At 43.9% G+C, this 16743-nt stretch overlaps 1 protein-coding gene across 2 annotated transcripts in view; it reads right to left on the bottom strand.

Annotated features, from left to right (window-relative positions):
• LOC134532113 (inter-alpha-trypsin inhibitor heavy chain H4-like) overlaps positions 1-16743 on the bottom strand; it is a 63001-nt gene that overhangs the window by 29535 nt on the left and 16723 nt on the right. For both annotated transcript variants that reach the window (XM_063368428.1, XM_063368429.1), the window contains exons 2-6: positions 14743-14918; positions 11540-11650; positions 7057-7195; positions 2714-2828; positions 782-951 (exon numbers count right to left, since the gene is read on the bottom strand). In XM_063368428.1, coding sequence (XP_063224498.1) covers positions 782-951; positions 2714-2828; positions 7057-7195; positions 11540-11650; positions 14743-14918 — 711 coding nt within the window. The remainder of the gene's footprint in view (positions 1-781; positions 952-2713; positions 2829-7056; positions 7196-11539; positions 11651-14742; positions 14919-16743) is intronic.

The raw sequence follows: 16743 nt of genomic DNA, 5'->3' as shown, positions 1-16743 counted from the left end.
TTACCTCATGTCGCCACCACACATTTAATTCCACTGTTCAAAATGTTTTAATCCAACTTAGATGGCAAAATAAATACATTTATTTGCAATTATTTAACACTACATCGCAAGTTGACTAGTAGAGCGAAAGGTACCCCAGTTTTTAAACATCTCACGATATACAATTATATATTAAAGTATATATTTCAGTACAAATAATTCAGTTCACATGCTCTCCCAACATTTATTTTTTTGTGTACTTACACTGCGATATTCAAGTAAATATCTACAGTACAAATGACTGCCAGTTTGCACACCGGGGCACAAGCCCCGCTGGCCGCTCCGATATGTTATACACGCAACCCCTGGAGCTACGCGCACAGTGGCGTAGCAAGCGGGTGGCAGGGATGTCCCAGTCCATCCGGCTCTGCGGCTAGCCCCCCCCCCCCCCCCCCCCCCCAACAGTCGAGAGCACAACCTCAGTGAAACTGTTTTCTTTTCATTCAAAAAAATTTTTTAACAAAAACTTTCGTGGCCCGCACCTTGTTCGTCCACGTGATCGATCCTAATCTAGGGACGAGTGCCACCATGTTAATTATGCTTCATGCATAAATGTTAACCAAAGTTCAAGTGATTATTTAGTTATTAGCCGTCGAAGGGGTGGGAGGGGGGGCGGCGCCACGACGGTTTCGCGTGTTACTGAACCCTCCTCCCTCCTGTTTTTTAATCCAAGAGGGGGCCGCCATGTTCAAGTCCGGCCAGGGGCGCCAGTCACAGCTACGCCACGCGCAGGGACACTCACCAGCACCTCGCCGGCCTGCGGCTCCCGCTGCACGTCGTAGCGCACCACGAGCTGCCCCCGCAGTCCCCCGCCGCCCTCCTGCCCAAGGGCGAGCTGCTGCCCCGCGCTGGGGGCGAAGCGCACGTGCGCCTCCGCGGGCGAGGGCCGCTCCACCGTCGCCAGCGGGTTCGCTGCAACCCGCCAAACATCAGCCCTGGCCCACCGCACACTCTTCAAGTCATTGTTCCGGACGAGACACCAGTTACCAGTTTGCACAGTACCTATATCATAGAGAAAACCTCAGGAATGGGAAGCCTTTTTTTCACAGACGAGAGAGCCAAAACCCGAAGTTCCCAGAAGTTCATGCTCGCTTTTTTTCCCCCCGTATCTTTCATGTAGCTATCTTAACCAAATCAACCGTCCACAATTTTTTTATCGTATTTATAATGTAGCCATATTTATTTACAATGAACAAAAAAAAAACCGAAGATGAACGATCGGGCGTTTGGCTCTCTCGTCTGTGAAAAGGTTATCCCCTCGGGAATAGTCAAAGAGAAATGAATACACTGAAACACCCCCCAGAGCTTAACCAAAACAATTAAGCTAAAGGGAGGTAACGATGTAATAAAAAAAAAGGAATAGAGTGCGATGCTAGTTGTAATTGGCCAAATAACAATCAACGTTAACATCTTCAGCTTCCACAAAAAATTACAAGACAAAAAATTAAAAAAAAAAACTTAAAAAGAAGGAAAAACCCAACAATATACACGTCAAAAAAAATTAAATGCCAAAAAAGGGGCCAAGGGCATTAAAACTCTGAGCGGGTTCCGGCGGCTCCACAGCATTCACATGCGTGTCACAAAACAAACACACATAAAACAAGCCGATTATCAGTCGATGTCGTTTTTTAAAATGTATACAGAGTACAAAGACTCCCATGGAAGGAATTAGTCATAATATTACAACACAGCCGATAATAATTGTAGGCTTCCTATGACAAAAATAATTTTTTCTTACGAAGCCTACTGTGTTATCTGCGTTGCTGTAATTTTTGTCGTGTTGCCTGGATTATCTGTTGAGTTCCTCTATTTGTGACTGTGTGGTCCGAGGTGGTTGTTTGTATATACTGTTCTTGTTGCGAATGTCTCGTCGTTGACAACTCATCTGTTAGACCGTGCTTTGATATCATGACTAATATCTTCCACAAAATTATCTGTGCACTCGAAATATTTACCATTTGACATAGGCTGATATTTGCTTGTTTTAAACATTACTGTGTATTTATCCTTCTTTGTCCGATCTTCAGGCAAGACAACGATGGCGTATGAACAAAATAATTATTTAAATCAATTGCACCATTTCAAGAATCATTAAAAAAAATAACATATATAGGGAGTCCGTGAAAGACCGCACGTTTTTTAATTATTTTTTTTGGATCAGATAGAGAATAAATTTCTGAGACAGGAAGTCTTTGCCGATTTTTGATCTGACCCATAGGTAATTAGTAATTAATTAAAATAGTTAACCAATGATAAGCGCGCTCTAAGAGAAAGAAGAAGAGTGGGGGGACTGTGCTTACCGGAGAGAGAGAGAGAGAGAGAGAGAGAGAGAGAGAGAGAGAGAGAGAGAGAGAGAGAGAGAGAGAGAGAGAGAGAGAGAGAGAGAGAGAGAGAGAGAGAGAGAGAGAGAGAGATAGAGAAGCGCTAGGTACTACTGCTTACTGTCTCTCACGGCGCGCCAAGAGTATAAGGGGCAAGCAGCAGTAAGCGAGCATGTGCGCGCTCATCATTTGTTAACTATTTTAATTAATTACTAATTACCTATGGGTCAGATCAAAAAGGGGCAAAGACTTCCTGTCTCAGAAATTTATTCTCTAATTGATCCAAAAGAGAAAAAAAAAAAAAAAACGTGCGGTCTTTCACGGACACCCTGTATAGTGAGGGGGAGACTAACCTTTCTTGTCCTCCTCTGGATCTATCTCGTTGCCGGACTGCAGCTCGGGGATCCGCAACACCGTGATGTTCCTCGCTTCTTTGATGAACACGTCAACCTGCAGGTCTCGCACCACCTGCAACACCCGTCCACCTGCAGGTGACAGCTACCATCTGCAACACCCGTCCACCTGCAAGTGACAGCTAATATCTGCAGCGGTCCAGCAAGTAAGGACGACAACATGCCGAGGACTTGAGTCGTCTTGAGCAGTGTCGAGTGCAGCCCCACCAACCACCTGAAATATTCGCGGATTCATTGACCCCTAGTATACCTGGAAAATTCGCGGGTTCATTTCGTGTTATGCTAAAATTCAAATAATTATACCTTAGTGCTGCTTCTGTCATTTGTTTACTGTTAATCTGGAGGACTGAGGGCCAATTAGAGACCCTCACTCATAGAAGTGTCGAATCACAGGCCACCCAGTCGAGACGACTCACAAGTCAACAGCCAATGAACAGTTGTCATTTTCCTGAGTGTATAGAGGATATTGGAGTCTATCCTGGAGGTCATTGAACCAGCGAATTTTTCCTGTCTCTATCCATTTTCCTCTGCATTTCTCAAGCAAACATGCGTGTTCATTGGGTGCTAACTTGTGAGGCGTTTCCACTGGGCAGCTTGTGATTCGACGCTTCTTTGGTCAATAGTCCGCCATTGGCCCAGAGAGCTCCAGTCAGTTAAACTGCGAGCCAATAGCAGAACCAGCAGAATTTTTCACATGTTTGAAGTTTAGCCTATCACGAAATGAATCCGCGAATTTTTCCGGCATCTAGCTAATGCAGCAAGCAGAGGGACCAGAACATGGCGGGACCGGCCTAAACGTGCGCGTACCGGCGAGAATACAGAGGGCTTAACTGCACAGTCTATGTCTTCTAGCCTGTGGCTCGCACAAGTGTAGAGAGACTAGGGTGCCAGAGACAGGAACAGGCCCCCCATCAACACCTAAGAAATACTGCAGCGGTAATTAGTAATTTTTCCCTCAATTTTCTTTAAAAATGCTGCTCCTTAAACTAAGAAAAAAAAATTATGAGCTAGTCTTTAAGTACTCGCCGGTGATGTGTAACTTTTAACCTCGTAATTGCAAATTCATGTGTTATGTTGTAAATACACTTATGATTCGAAACTAGATCCTCGGACACAACATTTAACGAAGAATTTTTTTAAAATAATGCTGAGCGGAATAAATGTACTAAATTGTGTTTTTAACTACTTTTCTGAACGCGAATCACACGTAGTTTTCGCACGCGCCGTTAGAATTCGCTGCCGGAGCGCCCGCCTCGTCAGGGGTGTATGTGTGTCAGTGAGGCGGGATGATAAGCGCGACGCTCACTGGTGCTTCTAGCGCGGTGTCTCCACTGGACTGGCGCGCAGTCTTCTCGTAGTCACAGGACAACTGTGAAATTGTAGCGGTGACCCCAAATAATATTTGGCCCATAAATTAAGATAAAGGTGTAATGCATGTCCCTTAAGTGCTTTTAATAATCTGTACTGGCTGTTTTACGCCTAAAAACTACTCTGAAAACATGCGTTTTAGACATTTTAACTCTTCTAGAAATACAGTTTAAAAACATGATCCAAAATTAAAAGTACTTTTCGGGCCTCAGCGAACTCTTAAATGCTTTTCGTAAGTAGACCCCACTCGGATATCCTGAGTAGTTTTGAAATCGCGTTGTTTTTCCTGAAGCTCTGCGCACCGTTTGTGTGCCCGGGTAGGCGGGGGGCTTAAACGCTTTCCGCAAACAGAAACCCCTCGCATATCCTGAGCGGTTTACAAATCGCGTAGTTTTTACCGAAGCTCCGCACACTATGTGTTTGCCCGGGTAGGCGAGGCTTTTATGTGGACAACCCTCCCGTGTCATGCATTCATTACACCGGCTCAAATTTACATGAAGGTTAAAAAATACAAACATTTTATAATCTTTATCATTCATAAGGCAAATAACTGATGAGAATTTTATAAACCAGATTTAGTTAAGTATAATAAAAAACAGCATTTAGAATACCATTCATGTATATCATTAATCATTTATGGACTCTTAATTTTTTTTTTTATTAAGTGTAACGTCCCACCGCTAAAAAGCGCAAGCGGCTGCGCCTGGAAGTAGGCAAGCAACACAACACTGCCGCACGGCGGGTGGCGTGCCTCACAGGGGGACAGCAACAGTCAGTTGTTGACATCATCGCTAGGCCAAGCCTGCACCTTTGAATATATATATGTACTGTATAGAAGTCGCGAGTGTATAGGATTTACTCTACGTTTTTCAGGCGCGTATGATGAGCATCTTGGGAACTTCACCGCTGCAGTGCGCTGCCGTATCGCCTTGTATCGTCTTAGGTTGTTATTTACACGTTAGAGCGCAGCGCTGTCGCCCGCTGTCATTTCCCCGCACCCCCAACCCAACATTCACTGCAGCTCAAGATCGTTCAACGGGAGTTTGCGCGTCAAAAAACTTAAGGGATGAGGGTTGGAGTAGAGGGTGGGTGGAGGACAAAGCATGTTTGAGGGAGGGTGGGGAAGGGGTGTTTAAAGTGTTCGACACTTGTCCGCTAGGGACCACCATAAGTCGATGCCCTATAGATGGTGGCGATTGCGGCGGTGAATTAACCAACTACCTCAAACCGTATTAGAAATTTAAACCTGGGCTGGCGACTTCTATACAGTATATATATTCAAAGCCTGCACTGTAAAACAACTATCGTCAGGTGTTCCGACAGACAATTAACGAATTAGGGTTCATCGTTAAATCGAGACCGAAGTCATCGGGAACGGATTAAACCTGAAACTGTTGGTATGGAGCAGCAGGGAATGTGACGGCGAGGAAAACGGGAGTACCAGGAGGAAACCATCGGCCCACAGCAACAATGTTGAGCAGTCGGCTTTGATGTTTCCTCCTCAATACAGTTGTGATACAATCAATCAATATCGATATACATTCAAAAAGAGCTTCAAATTTTTTTTTGCATATCAAAGACTCAGTATGTCCAGCATACAAACACACAACATTCCCGGCTTCTTTACATCATTAATGATTTTTCACAGGTAAAAAAAATAGACATTTCAAAGAAAATACATTCAAAAAGAGCTTCAAATTTTTTTTTGCATATCAAAGACTCAGTATGTCCAGCATACAAACACACAACATTCCCGGCTTCTTTACATCATTAATGATTTTTCACAGGTAAAAAAAATAGACATTTCAAAGAAAATCGAAGTATCGCATTAATAGAGACCTGCAAAATTCGAGGATTCATTCGGTGATAGGCTAGAATTCAAACACATATACCTCTTAGATAATTTTGCTATTGGCTTACTGTTCATCTGGACGAATCTCAACCAGTTATAAACCCTCAACCAAAGAAGGATCGAATCACAGACAAACCAGCTGAGACGACTTACAAGTCGGCAGCCAATGAACTTGCGTTGTTTGCCCGAGTGTACAGGGGTATGTGCAGTATATCCTGAAGGCCATCAAAACCGCGAATTTTGCAGGTCTCTACACATTAAGCTCCAATTCATATCACTAAAATAGTGCTAAAGCAATTACAGATACGTCGATGTTGTGACAAAACTGTTTACATACTAGTGAAAATACTAATACCTATACATTAATTACTGCTAACTCAGTTACATATTATTTAATGTAACAAAACTGTTTACATACTAATAACAAATTTTAAACCTATTCATTAAATTGTTTTCTTACATCCCACTCAGAGGCACTGCCTTATATCTAAAAAAAAAAAAAAAATGTTCTGCTTAGCAAAGGCTGAACTCAAAATACAATACGCATGACACAGTTTAAAAAATGCGATACGTGATTAGTATTTTTGTATAACCATTTCGTTTAAATCCCCTCTATTATTATATGTCTTTCACTATTCCTGATGTTTCCAGAAATAAAAAAGTTGTCTGATGATGGACAACCTATATACAGTGCTAATACTGGTGTTATTGTAAACTGCCATTAGTAGAGACCGGAAAAATTCGCGAATTCATTTCGCGATAGGCTAAAATACAAATAGTTATACCTCAGTGCTGCCTCTACTATTGGCTTACAACTCACCTGGATGACGCTGGGCCAATGAGAAACACCCAACCAAAGCTTTATCGAATCACAGGCTGCTACGTTGGGACGTCTCACAAGACAGCAGCCAATGAGTGGGTGACATTTGACCGAGTGTACGCAGAACTATGGAGTTCATCTTGGAGGTCATTGAACACGAAAATTTTTCTGGTCCCTAGCCATTAGCAAATATCCATGTTCGATACATCTCAACGCAAGCACCGCTAAGCACTGCGCACCCACCTGGCCCGGGTACAGGTTGATGACGTGGTTGTAGGTGCCCAGCCGCCTCGTCAGCAGCTCCTCGTAGGTCAGGTTGAAGGTCACCTTGGACTGCGGCTCCACGTTCACCGACACCGTGAACCGGTTCGAGTCCCGAGCGCTGCCAACAGGACCGCGACACACCCCCGTCACCACTCGCACCGCACTCGCCGCTCCGGCAACAGTCCGTACCACCACGTCTCACCGTGTTCCACCGTGTCCCACCTTGTCCCACCATGTTCCACCACGTCCCACCATGTTCCACCATGTCCCACCATGTCCCACCATGTCCCACCATGTCCCACCTTGTCCCACTATGTTCCACCACGTCCCACCATGTTCCACCATGTCCCACCTTGTCCCACCATGTCCCACCGTGTCCCACCTTGTCCCACCATGTTCCACCACGTTCCACCATGTTCCACCATGTCCCACCATGTCCCACCATGTTCCACCATGTCCCACCTTGTCCCACTATGTTCCACCACGTCCCACCATGTTCCACCTTGTTCCACCATGTCCCACCATGTTTCACCATGTTCCAACATGTCCCACCATTTCTCACTTTGTCCCACCCGTCTCACTTTGTCCCACCTTGTCCCACCATGTCCCATCATACCCCGTGGATAGCTGAAAATATGAAAATTACACTAGACAACTGTCTACACGTGTCAAAATCTAGGTCCATTTGCAAAAAAAAAAAAAATACTGTCAGCAACTGAGCTAGTACATATTCTAAACACCCACGTCAGTCATGTGATCTATTTTCTGCTACACGTCTGATGTTCCAACATTTCAACGCCTATATTATATGACTGCGTCTAAAGACCTTGGCTCAAGTTCTGGTAAATCCTTTATTTGAAGCAGGCGCATCAAAACGGAGTACGTGCGATGTACGGAACATCTCGATGGAAGTTCGACACATCGGTCTCGAAGGGTCGATATCGGTTATCACCATGCGGGATTGCGGATTAAGCTTAATTATTTTATTGAGTCACAATGTATTTGTAAACTTTCTTTAAAATATATATGTATGCTGTTAGGGAAGTATTTTAATTATATTATAAAACTAAACACGTATTTCAATTTTGATTAAGCACATGTTAGTTATGAGCTAGAGACCGGAAAAATTCGCGAATTCATTTCGCGATAGATTAAAATACAAATAGTTATACCTCAGTGCTGCCTCTGCTATTGGCTCACAACTCACCTGGATGACGCTGGGCCAATGAGAAACACCCAACTAAACCTTTATCGAATCACAGGCTGCTACGTTAAGACGTCTCACAAGACAGCAGCCAATGATAGGGTGACATTTGACCGAGTGTACGCAGAACTATGGAGTTCATCCTGGAGGTCATTGAACCCGCGAATTTTTCCGGTCCCTAGTTATGACTAGAGACCGGAAAAATTCGCGGGTTCATTTCGTGTTATGCTAAAATTCAAATAATTATACCTTAGTGCTGCTTCTGCCATTGGTTCACTGTTAATCTGGAGGAATGAGGGCCAATAAGAGATACTCACTCATATAAGTGTCGAATCACAGGCCACCCAGTCGAGACGACTCACAAGTCAGCAGCCAATGAACAGTTAGCATTTGCCCGAGTGTGTAGAGGAAATTGGATTCTATCCTGAAGGTCATTGAACCCGCGAATTTTTCCGGTCTCTAGTTATGACACATTCTGTGTTGGCCTTGTATGTACGGGACATGACATTGACATAACGCCCTCGATATGTCGGGGGAAAAAATGCGTCGGAGCTCCGAAATACCGGAAGGGCTTACAACAACATGTGAGTTAGCGGTGGATCCAGACCACTGGCTCGTAACGTGACCTGTTTGCGGCTTTGTTGAAGAATAAAACATTAAAACAATGGTGTGACTGAAGGTAAATCTGGACTCGGACAATAGCGCCATTTCCGCGTGGCCGAAAGGCTTTCACCATAACCGCGCGGCCTACTGCGTATCAAACCAGAATACTTCCGAGGCACGAGGAATGATATTCTGCAAAGATATTGCGAAAAGTCATTGCTTTACCGTCCTTTCTTTGGATTGTTCCATAATTAACTCTGGCTACAATTATTCACAAAATTACATTGTATAAATTGTTGACGTTTGCAATTAGGTGCATACAAATAAATGTAAATATAGGTATATGAATTAGGGACCGGAAAAATTCGCGGGTTCAATGACCTGCAGGATGAACTCCATAGTTCTACGTACACTCGGTCAAATGTTACCCACGCATTGGCTGATGTATTGTGAGACGTCCCAAAGTAGCAGCCCTGTGATTAGATAAAGCTTTGGTTGGGTGTTTCTCATTGGCCCAGAGTCATCCAGGTGAGTTGTGAGCCAATAGCAGAGGCAGCACTGAGGTATAACTATTTGTATTTTAGCCTATCGCGAAATGAATTAGCGAATTTTTCCGGTCTCTAATATGAATGTTAAACACATAAGACTGCAAGCATATATGCAAGCACAGTGCTGCCAACTTCCAATCACACCCGTCAGTAAATTTATTTATGAATCCAATGCAACACATGTTAAACAAACGCTATGAAATTTACTCCCGATACCAAGACTACAATATAATAAACGTTACTTCATTACAGTAACAGCTAATTACACAGGTTTGCCAACCACTTTCGGTACGTTAAGCACTTTAACAAAGATAAACCTTCTTATTTAAAGATCTACATGAGCGATATTTATCTCGCACGAAATGCTGATTGAGACTTCCATTAAGTTTCTTCTGTTTTCGTAAGAAATACATAACACTCCGTGGTTCCGTAACTGGACACATAAATCAGTAATACTTGGCAGTACTGTATGCATTAACATTAAATGATACGATGTATGTTTCAATACCTTTTTTGACGTGACAACGTCTAATAAATCGATGAACGCCGGCTGCACGCACGAAAAAGTGTCCCATTACGCACATTGTTCCGTTACGCTGTGTCCCGTTACGCTCATTGTACGCATGCACCGCATCTATCTCTCTTCCACTCGACTGTTTATAAAGTGAAGTGAAAAGTTAATGTGGTTTTCATTGCTTATTACAACAACAATTTCGGCAATAAAGGTTAATTATTCTTGCATTTTACAAATCTGATTATTAGTATAATTTCAAGTATTTATTCTTTTATTATTAAAATAAAAATTATTCAATTTTATTCATAGAAGTATGCAATCATTTGTTTTGTTATGACGTTGTCATGTTAAACTATCGTCCGTAAACCGACTTTACAGACAACAATTTTTTTTATTACATTATATTATTATTCCTTAAACGTAACATTTTAACAAGGTATAAAACCTATCCCCGACACTTGCACATGCAAATGGCTGTGCGTATGTCTAAAGCATCAAGGCGGTATATCGGTCGTGAGCAGCTGACGCTGCAGCAACATCGACTGATGGGGTGGTACGAGTGATGGGGGGGGGGAGACACGCGCGAATAGAAACGTGAGGTGACGTCACCCGGGAGCGTGACTGCGCAGGCGCACACCTGGCTCATCCTCCCGGAAGACTCGTGCAGCCGGGGGTGTGGGGGGTAGCGGTGGACCTGCGACCGTGGGAACTGCGCAGGCGCCGTCCTTGGCCCGAGAGAGAGCCTCTGCGCATCCGGGTTCGCGCACCCTCCCCTCCAACCCCCTCCGGCAACTCGCCCGGCAACCGGCGCCGTAGTGTAGGTCAGTGGAGCCCCCTCCCCTCCGCAACCAACCATCCTGCTGCGACGGAGTTACGACGTTACGACCAGGGTCTCCACTACTAGTACTTCCTGCTACATCCAATACCTACGTATTATAAATTTCAGTGTTTTTGCACGGTTAAACAGATCTTGTACCGTAATAATACCCTGTATTTTCGTGCTAAATAACATTCTAAAAGGGTGTGTAGGTAAGAAATTACCATGCAATTATAATGTAGCACGTGAGTTTAAAATTGTGTTTGTCTCCGAGGGCATGTGTCGTTTTGCCTAAAGGCGTTTTGCCTAATTTTAGGCAAAACGCCGTTTAGGCAAAACGCCTAACGGCAAATCGCCATTAGCAAAATGCCGTTAGGCAATTCGCCGTATGGCAAAACGCCGTTGTCCAAATAGGAGCTAGGCAAAAATGCCGTTAGGCAAAAATGCCGTTAGGCAAAAATGCCGTTAGGCAAAAATGCCGTTAGGCAAAATTGCCGTTAGGCAAAACGCCGTTAGGCAAATCGCCGTTAGGCAAAACGCCTTTAGGCGAAATTACTTTAGGCAAATCGCCGTAACGAATTCATGTTTAGGCAAATCGCCTGTTACTCAAATTGTGTTTGTCTCCGATCCTGGGTTTAGGGCCCGTAATTGAAAGTGGGGGCCACGGGCAAATGCGACGTGTCGACCGGCCTGGTCCCTGGCGTGTTGACCAGGCTGGTCCCATGATGTGTTGACCAGGCTGGTCCCATGGTGTGTAAGCCAGGCTGGCGACTCACCTGAGAGCTACGTGCGCGGCCGCCTGGCCGGTGACCAGCGCCTGGTCGTAGTCGCGCCTCGCCTCGGCCTTCTCCTTGACGTAGGCATCGTACTGCTTGCCGTCCACCTCCCTGCAACACAGCCGCAGTCGCCACTGCATCACCTCACTGGGGAGACGACATCTCCCTTAACTGTGCTAGCACACGGGACACAGCCGTTTCCACTCCTGGATTCATTTAAATTCATTTACTGCACACATTATTAGAGACCGGAAAAATTCGCGGGTTCAATGACCTCCAGGATAGACTCCACTATCCTCTACACACTCGGGCAAGTGCCAACTGTTCATTGGCTGTTGACTTGTGAGTCGTCACGACTGGGTAGCCTGTGATTCGACACTTCTACGAGTGAGGGGTCTCTAATTGGCCCTCAGTCCTCCAGATTAACAGTGAACCAATGTCGGAAGCACACTAAGGTATAATTATTTGAATTTTAGCGTTCCACGAAATGAATCCGCGAATTTTTCAGGTCTCTACATATTATAATAAATTATATATATGTATATATATAATATAAAGTTCGGGTACCTTTTAGACAACTTAAACTATTTAAATATAAGAAAAATAATTGAACGAATTTGCAGATGATTCTACAAATATTGGAAAAAAAGAGATTTCAAAAGACAGCCTTTGTGAATTTACACGTAAGTATTCGCTCCAGGAAAACACTGCTGTGGATTTATCATCCGGACGAAGATATTTAAACGGATCCTAGAATGTGTGTGTGGGTGTGTGTGTGTGTGTGTGTGTTGGTGTATGTGTTGGTGTGTGTGTGTGTGTGTGTTGCATCTGTGGCCAAGTCTGGAGAGCTACACGCTATTTCTCCTGAACGTACGCTGCCGGCCACTATTGTTTGCTTGGCGGGTCGCAGACCTTCTAGGCGTTCGCGAGTCAGCCAGCCACGATGAGGTTGTGGCGGTTATAAATACATCGATCGGACGAGTCGCTACAGGAGGTTCCGGGGATATTTACGAGTCGTCGCTACAAGACCAGGTCACACACTGAAGTATCACCGCGCCAAGCAAGACTCTCCGCCCAGCGCTCCTAGCGGGGAAGGACCGAATACGTGTCAGTGGGGCGCGGCCAAAGAGGCTGGGAAAAATATCTTTGGGCGCGACATTTTGACGTGATAACGTCTTATAAATCGATGAACGCCGGCTGCACGCACGGAAAAAATTGTCACGTTCCGCTTGAACCAAGCGTGCAAGAACCGGCCAACCACCGTGCGAGAAAATCTATAATATCAAACAGGTTAAGGCGGGCTTTTTAACTAGTTGTTCGTGATAATATTTACAAATTATTTAATTTGAATTCGCAAAAAAAAACTTTAAATAATATTTGAAAATTAAAAAGTATGCAATTTTTTCATCAATTTTTTTCTCATGACGTTATCACGTAAAATCATCGTCCGTAACGGGACAATGTGCGTAACTGAAAACTTTTTCGTGCGTGCAGCCGGCGTTCATCGATTTATTAGACGTTGTCACGTCAAAAATACCAGGAATTTAAAATCGATTCCCGGTTCTTTCGGTACTTTCGGGACTCGACATCGACAGCATAAAATTTCGTTTTATTGCGCGCTAAGGTTACTTCCATTTGATACTCTCCTATGACGAGGCGAGTGTTTCGGCAGTCGGTGTTCTGTTATGAAAATAATAATTGTTATTTTAAGTTAAATATCCTGTGGTTTTGCAAGCGTTAAAACGATAATTAGTTTAACTGTATTTTTTTTTAAAGTAAAAGATTGAGACTAAGACTGAGTGCGATTTTTTCACGTTAATAGATACTTTTGGAAAAAAAATTGTATTGTATTTTTTTTTTTTTTTTACTTCTGGTCACTAAAACTTGTTAAATCGTTCAGAACTATTACTACTTCAATCACCGACTGCTGCGCCATTAATAAAACACTACCTAGTACCGAGAGTACCGGAAATCTTTGGTTCGGTTGAAGACTGCTGCATGTATTCCCGGTTCTGACCCCGCCTCGGGCCCTACGACCTCGGCGCCAGGAATGCTGTCCCCCGCGGGGGTCGCTCCCAGGGTTGCCAGACGTACCCTGATTCGGGCAAACGTATCCGCGCTACTATGTCTGTACCCTAGCGTGGTGGAGGGGCTGAGGCGGTGACTATGCTGGGTTGGTGGCCCCAGCCGCTGGTCTAATACCCTCCCGATCAAACAAGGAGCGATCCCTCACAGTTCTGTTCTTCTTAAAGCTCTGGAATGTTTAATAAAAGAGAACTGGAATGTTAAAAAATAATAATATGTAACCTTCTTGATTTATTTGGCCATACAAGAACTGAAGTACCCAAATTAGTTAACAAAAAAAAAACAATAAATGTAGCAATTCACTTAAGGACATGTTGTAAAAAGATAGGCTGCTCCATTATTATTAACTTGTGAGAAATAGAGAGAGAGAGAGAAAACAAGAGCTGCATATTTTACACGTAACACTGGAAGTATGTATGCTGTTTATACTTAACTGCATCAGACTTGCATCGATCTATTTGAAATATTTAAATTATATTTAACAAAACAAATATATATATATATTTGTTTTGTTATATATATATATATATGCCTAAAACTTTAGCGGATTCCAAACTGTTAGCCAACTGCATGTCAAACCAAAAATGTTTCGGGAAATGTAAAATATTGCGAATGGAGTGCAACAGAAACTGTTTGGAGAACTACAATGCCGGCTTGCACGGTCAAATAAGAAACATCCAAGCAAAACCTCTGCGGGCGATTACTTTATTTTCTGCAAGTTGTCAAATTTGCGCTAATATAAACCTTTTTACTAATTAATTTTGCGTATTAATAACATTAACCGCATTCTGACAACTGGGATCAGTCATTGTACCTTTCCTCAATGATGTGTAAAAATCTCATTCATCTGCATTAACTGGTTTGACCTCTACTTGCCGTCGCATTGACCCATAAAACAGCTCTAAATGAAGCCCTTTACCGCCCTCTTAAATAGTAATGGCGCACATAAATACGTAAGAAGAAAAGACAAATGAGCAACAACTTACGAAGAAATATGGATGATGTACCATAACTACAGTACAAGCACAATAGTTATCTTTAGATAATTACCATAATAACAACTAAAGCCCTCACTGCGCTAGAGGAACCCTCCAATCAGGACAGCAGCTCGCACTCACATGAGGAAGCCGGAGATGAAGGCCGTCTCGGGCAGCACCACGGAGAAGAACACCTCCTGGGATGCGTTGGCGGGGTTGGCGACCCTGCTCGAGATGACTGTGGTGGCGAACCTGTAGGTCACGTGCGACACCACGTGCAGGCTGTACAGCTCGGGCCTGGGCAGCTTGGGAGTCGCCTGCAACCGTCCACTCCGTCACCGCTCAGCTCGACATGCGGTACACTCTACCACCACTCAGCTCGACATGCAATACTCTCCATCACCACTCAGCTCTACATTCAGTACACTTCACCACCACTCAGCTCAAAAAGTAGTTCACACCATCACCACTGAACCCAACATGCAAAATACACCATCATCACTCATCTTCAGCATGCAGCACACACTATCACAACTCAAGCTCAACATGAAGCATACACCATCACCTCTCAGCTCAAGATGTCAGCGTGCAGTACACAACATCACCATTCATCTCAACATGCAGTATACTCTATCACCACTCTACTCAACATACATCACAAGAGCACCACTCAGCTCAACATGCAGTACGCTCCATCACCACTCAGCGCAACACTAAGTACATTACATCACCAAGTAGCTCAACAATTTGTCAAACCCAGTTTTCTCAGCCGATCCGCTACCAGACCGCGGAACATTTTAGATCTGATTTCAACCTTTAGTTTAAGTAAAAAATTCTTTGTGTGTGTTATTTTACAACATCACCTTTAAAGCAGCTGTGTACTGAGTTTTTAACAACGATTGAAACCAAGTCAACTTAGAAGCAAAATTTGATTTATGTCAGTTCATAATCTTGATAAAATACAAGAAAATTAGGAATGTTCGCAAGGGGAGTGGAAAGTTTGAGATGGGGTACATGTCCCCTCTCCCTTTACGAAGTTTTAAAATATCTATCATTCCCACCAACAAAACGAAAATAAAAAGAAAGCAAATAGCGAACAAAGTGGTTCTATCCCCCATTCCTCCGAAATGAAATACTGCGCACGCTCTTGAAGAAAAGGTATTTCTGAAATTCCCATTCCGTATATTCCTTAACAAAATACATAGAATGTTTCAGATAAGTTAAAAAAAATCATTACATTATTAAGTAGTGTCTAAAACTGCTGTGCTCTATGGTTTATATTTGGCAACAGAGCGATCGAAAGAAGGACAGCTCTAATGGCAGATATCGTGTGTTGGAGAGAGAAAAGAGCGAATGGCAAAGCAAGGATGGACACGGTCTAGTGCCGAGTGAAAGTGTCCCTGTGGCGAGTCGCGACGAAGGGAACGCGGCCAGTCACGACGCTGCGCTCCTCGACCAATCAGGAGCGCGCAGCGGGGTTCTTCCAGATGTGTCGCAACAATGTCCACGCCGCTACAGCGCGTCTGATCATTTGATGCCCCCGCCTACCCCGGGCACACACGCGGTGCGCAGAGCATCAGGAAAAACAACGCGATTTGTAAACTACTCAGGATATCCGAAAAGGGGTCAGCTTACGAAAAGCATTTAAGAGTTCGCTGAGGGACGAAAAGTACTTTTGATTTCTGATTAAGTTTTTAAACTGTGTTTTTAGAAGAGTTAAAATGGCTAAAACGCGTGTTTTCAGAGTAATTTTTAGGCGTAAAACAACCAGTACAGATTCTTGAAAGCACTTAAGGGACTTGCATTACACCTTTATCTTCATTTCTCCGCCATAAAATATTAAAGGTCACCGCTCAAATTTCACAGCTGTCCTATGCACGAAGACAAGAATGCGTGCCAGTTCAGAGCCTTGCGCTTAGAGGCGATAACGCGCTGGAAATACCAGCCTTACACATATACACATATACACCCCGATCAGACGGCCTCCTTAAGGGGCCCGCCTCGTCAGGGGTGTATGTGTGTTGGTGAGGCGAGATGATGGTGCTTCTAGCGCGATATAGCCTCTGGACTGGCGCGCAGTCTCCTCGTAGTCACAGGAAAACTGTGAAATTTGAGCGGTGACCGTAACATTATATGGTGAAG

The sequence above is a fragment of the Bacillus rossius genome, chromosome 5 (assembly GCF_032445375.1).
Source record: "Bacillus rossius redtenbacheri isolate Brsri chromosome 5, Brsri_v3, whole genome shotgun sequence".
In the NCBI taxonomy this organism is placed as follows: domain Eukaryota; kingdom Metazoa; phylum Arthropoda; class Insecta; order Phasmatodea; family Bacillidae; genus Bacillus; species Bacillus rossius.
This window is presented reverse-complemented; position numbering and strand designations above follow the sequence as displayed.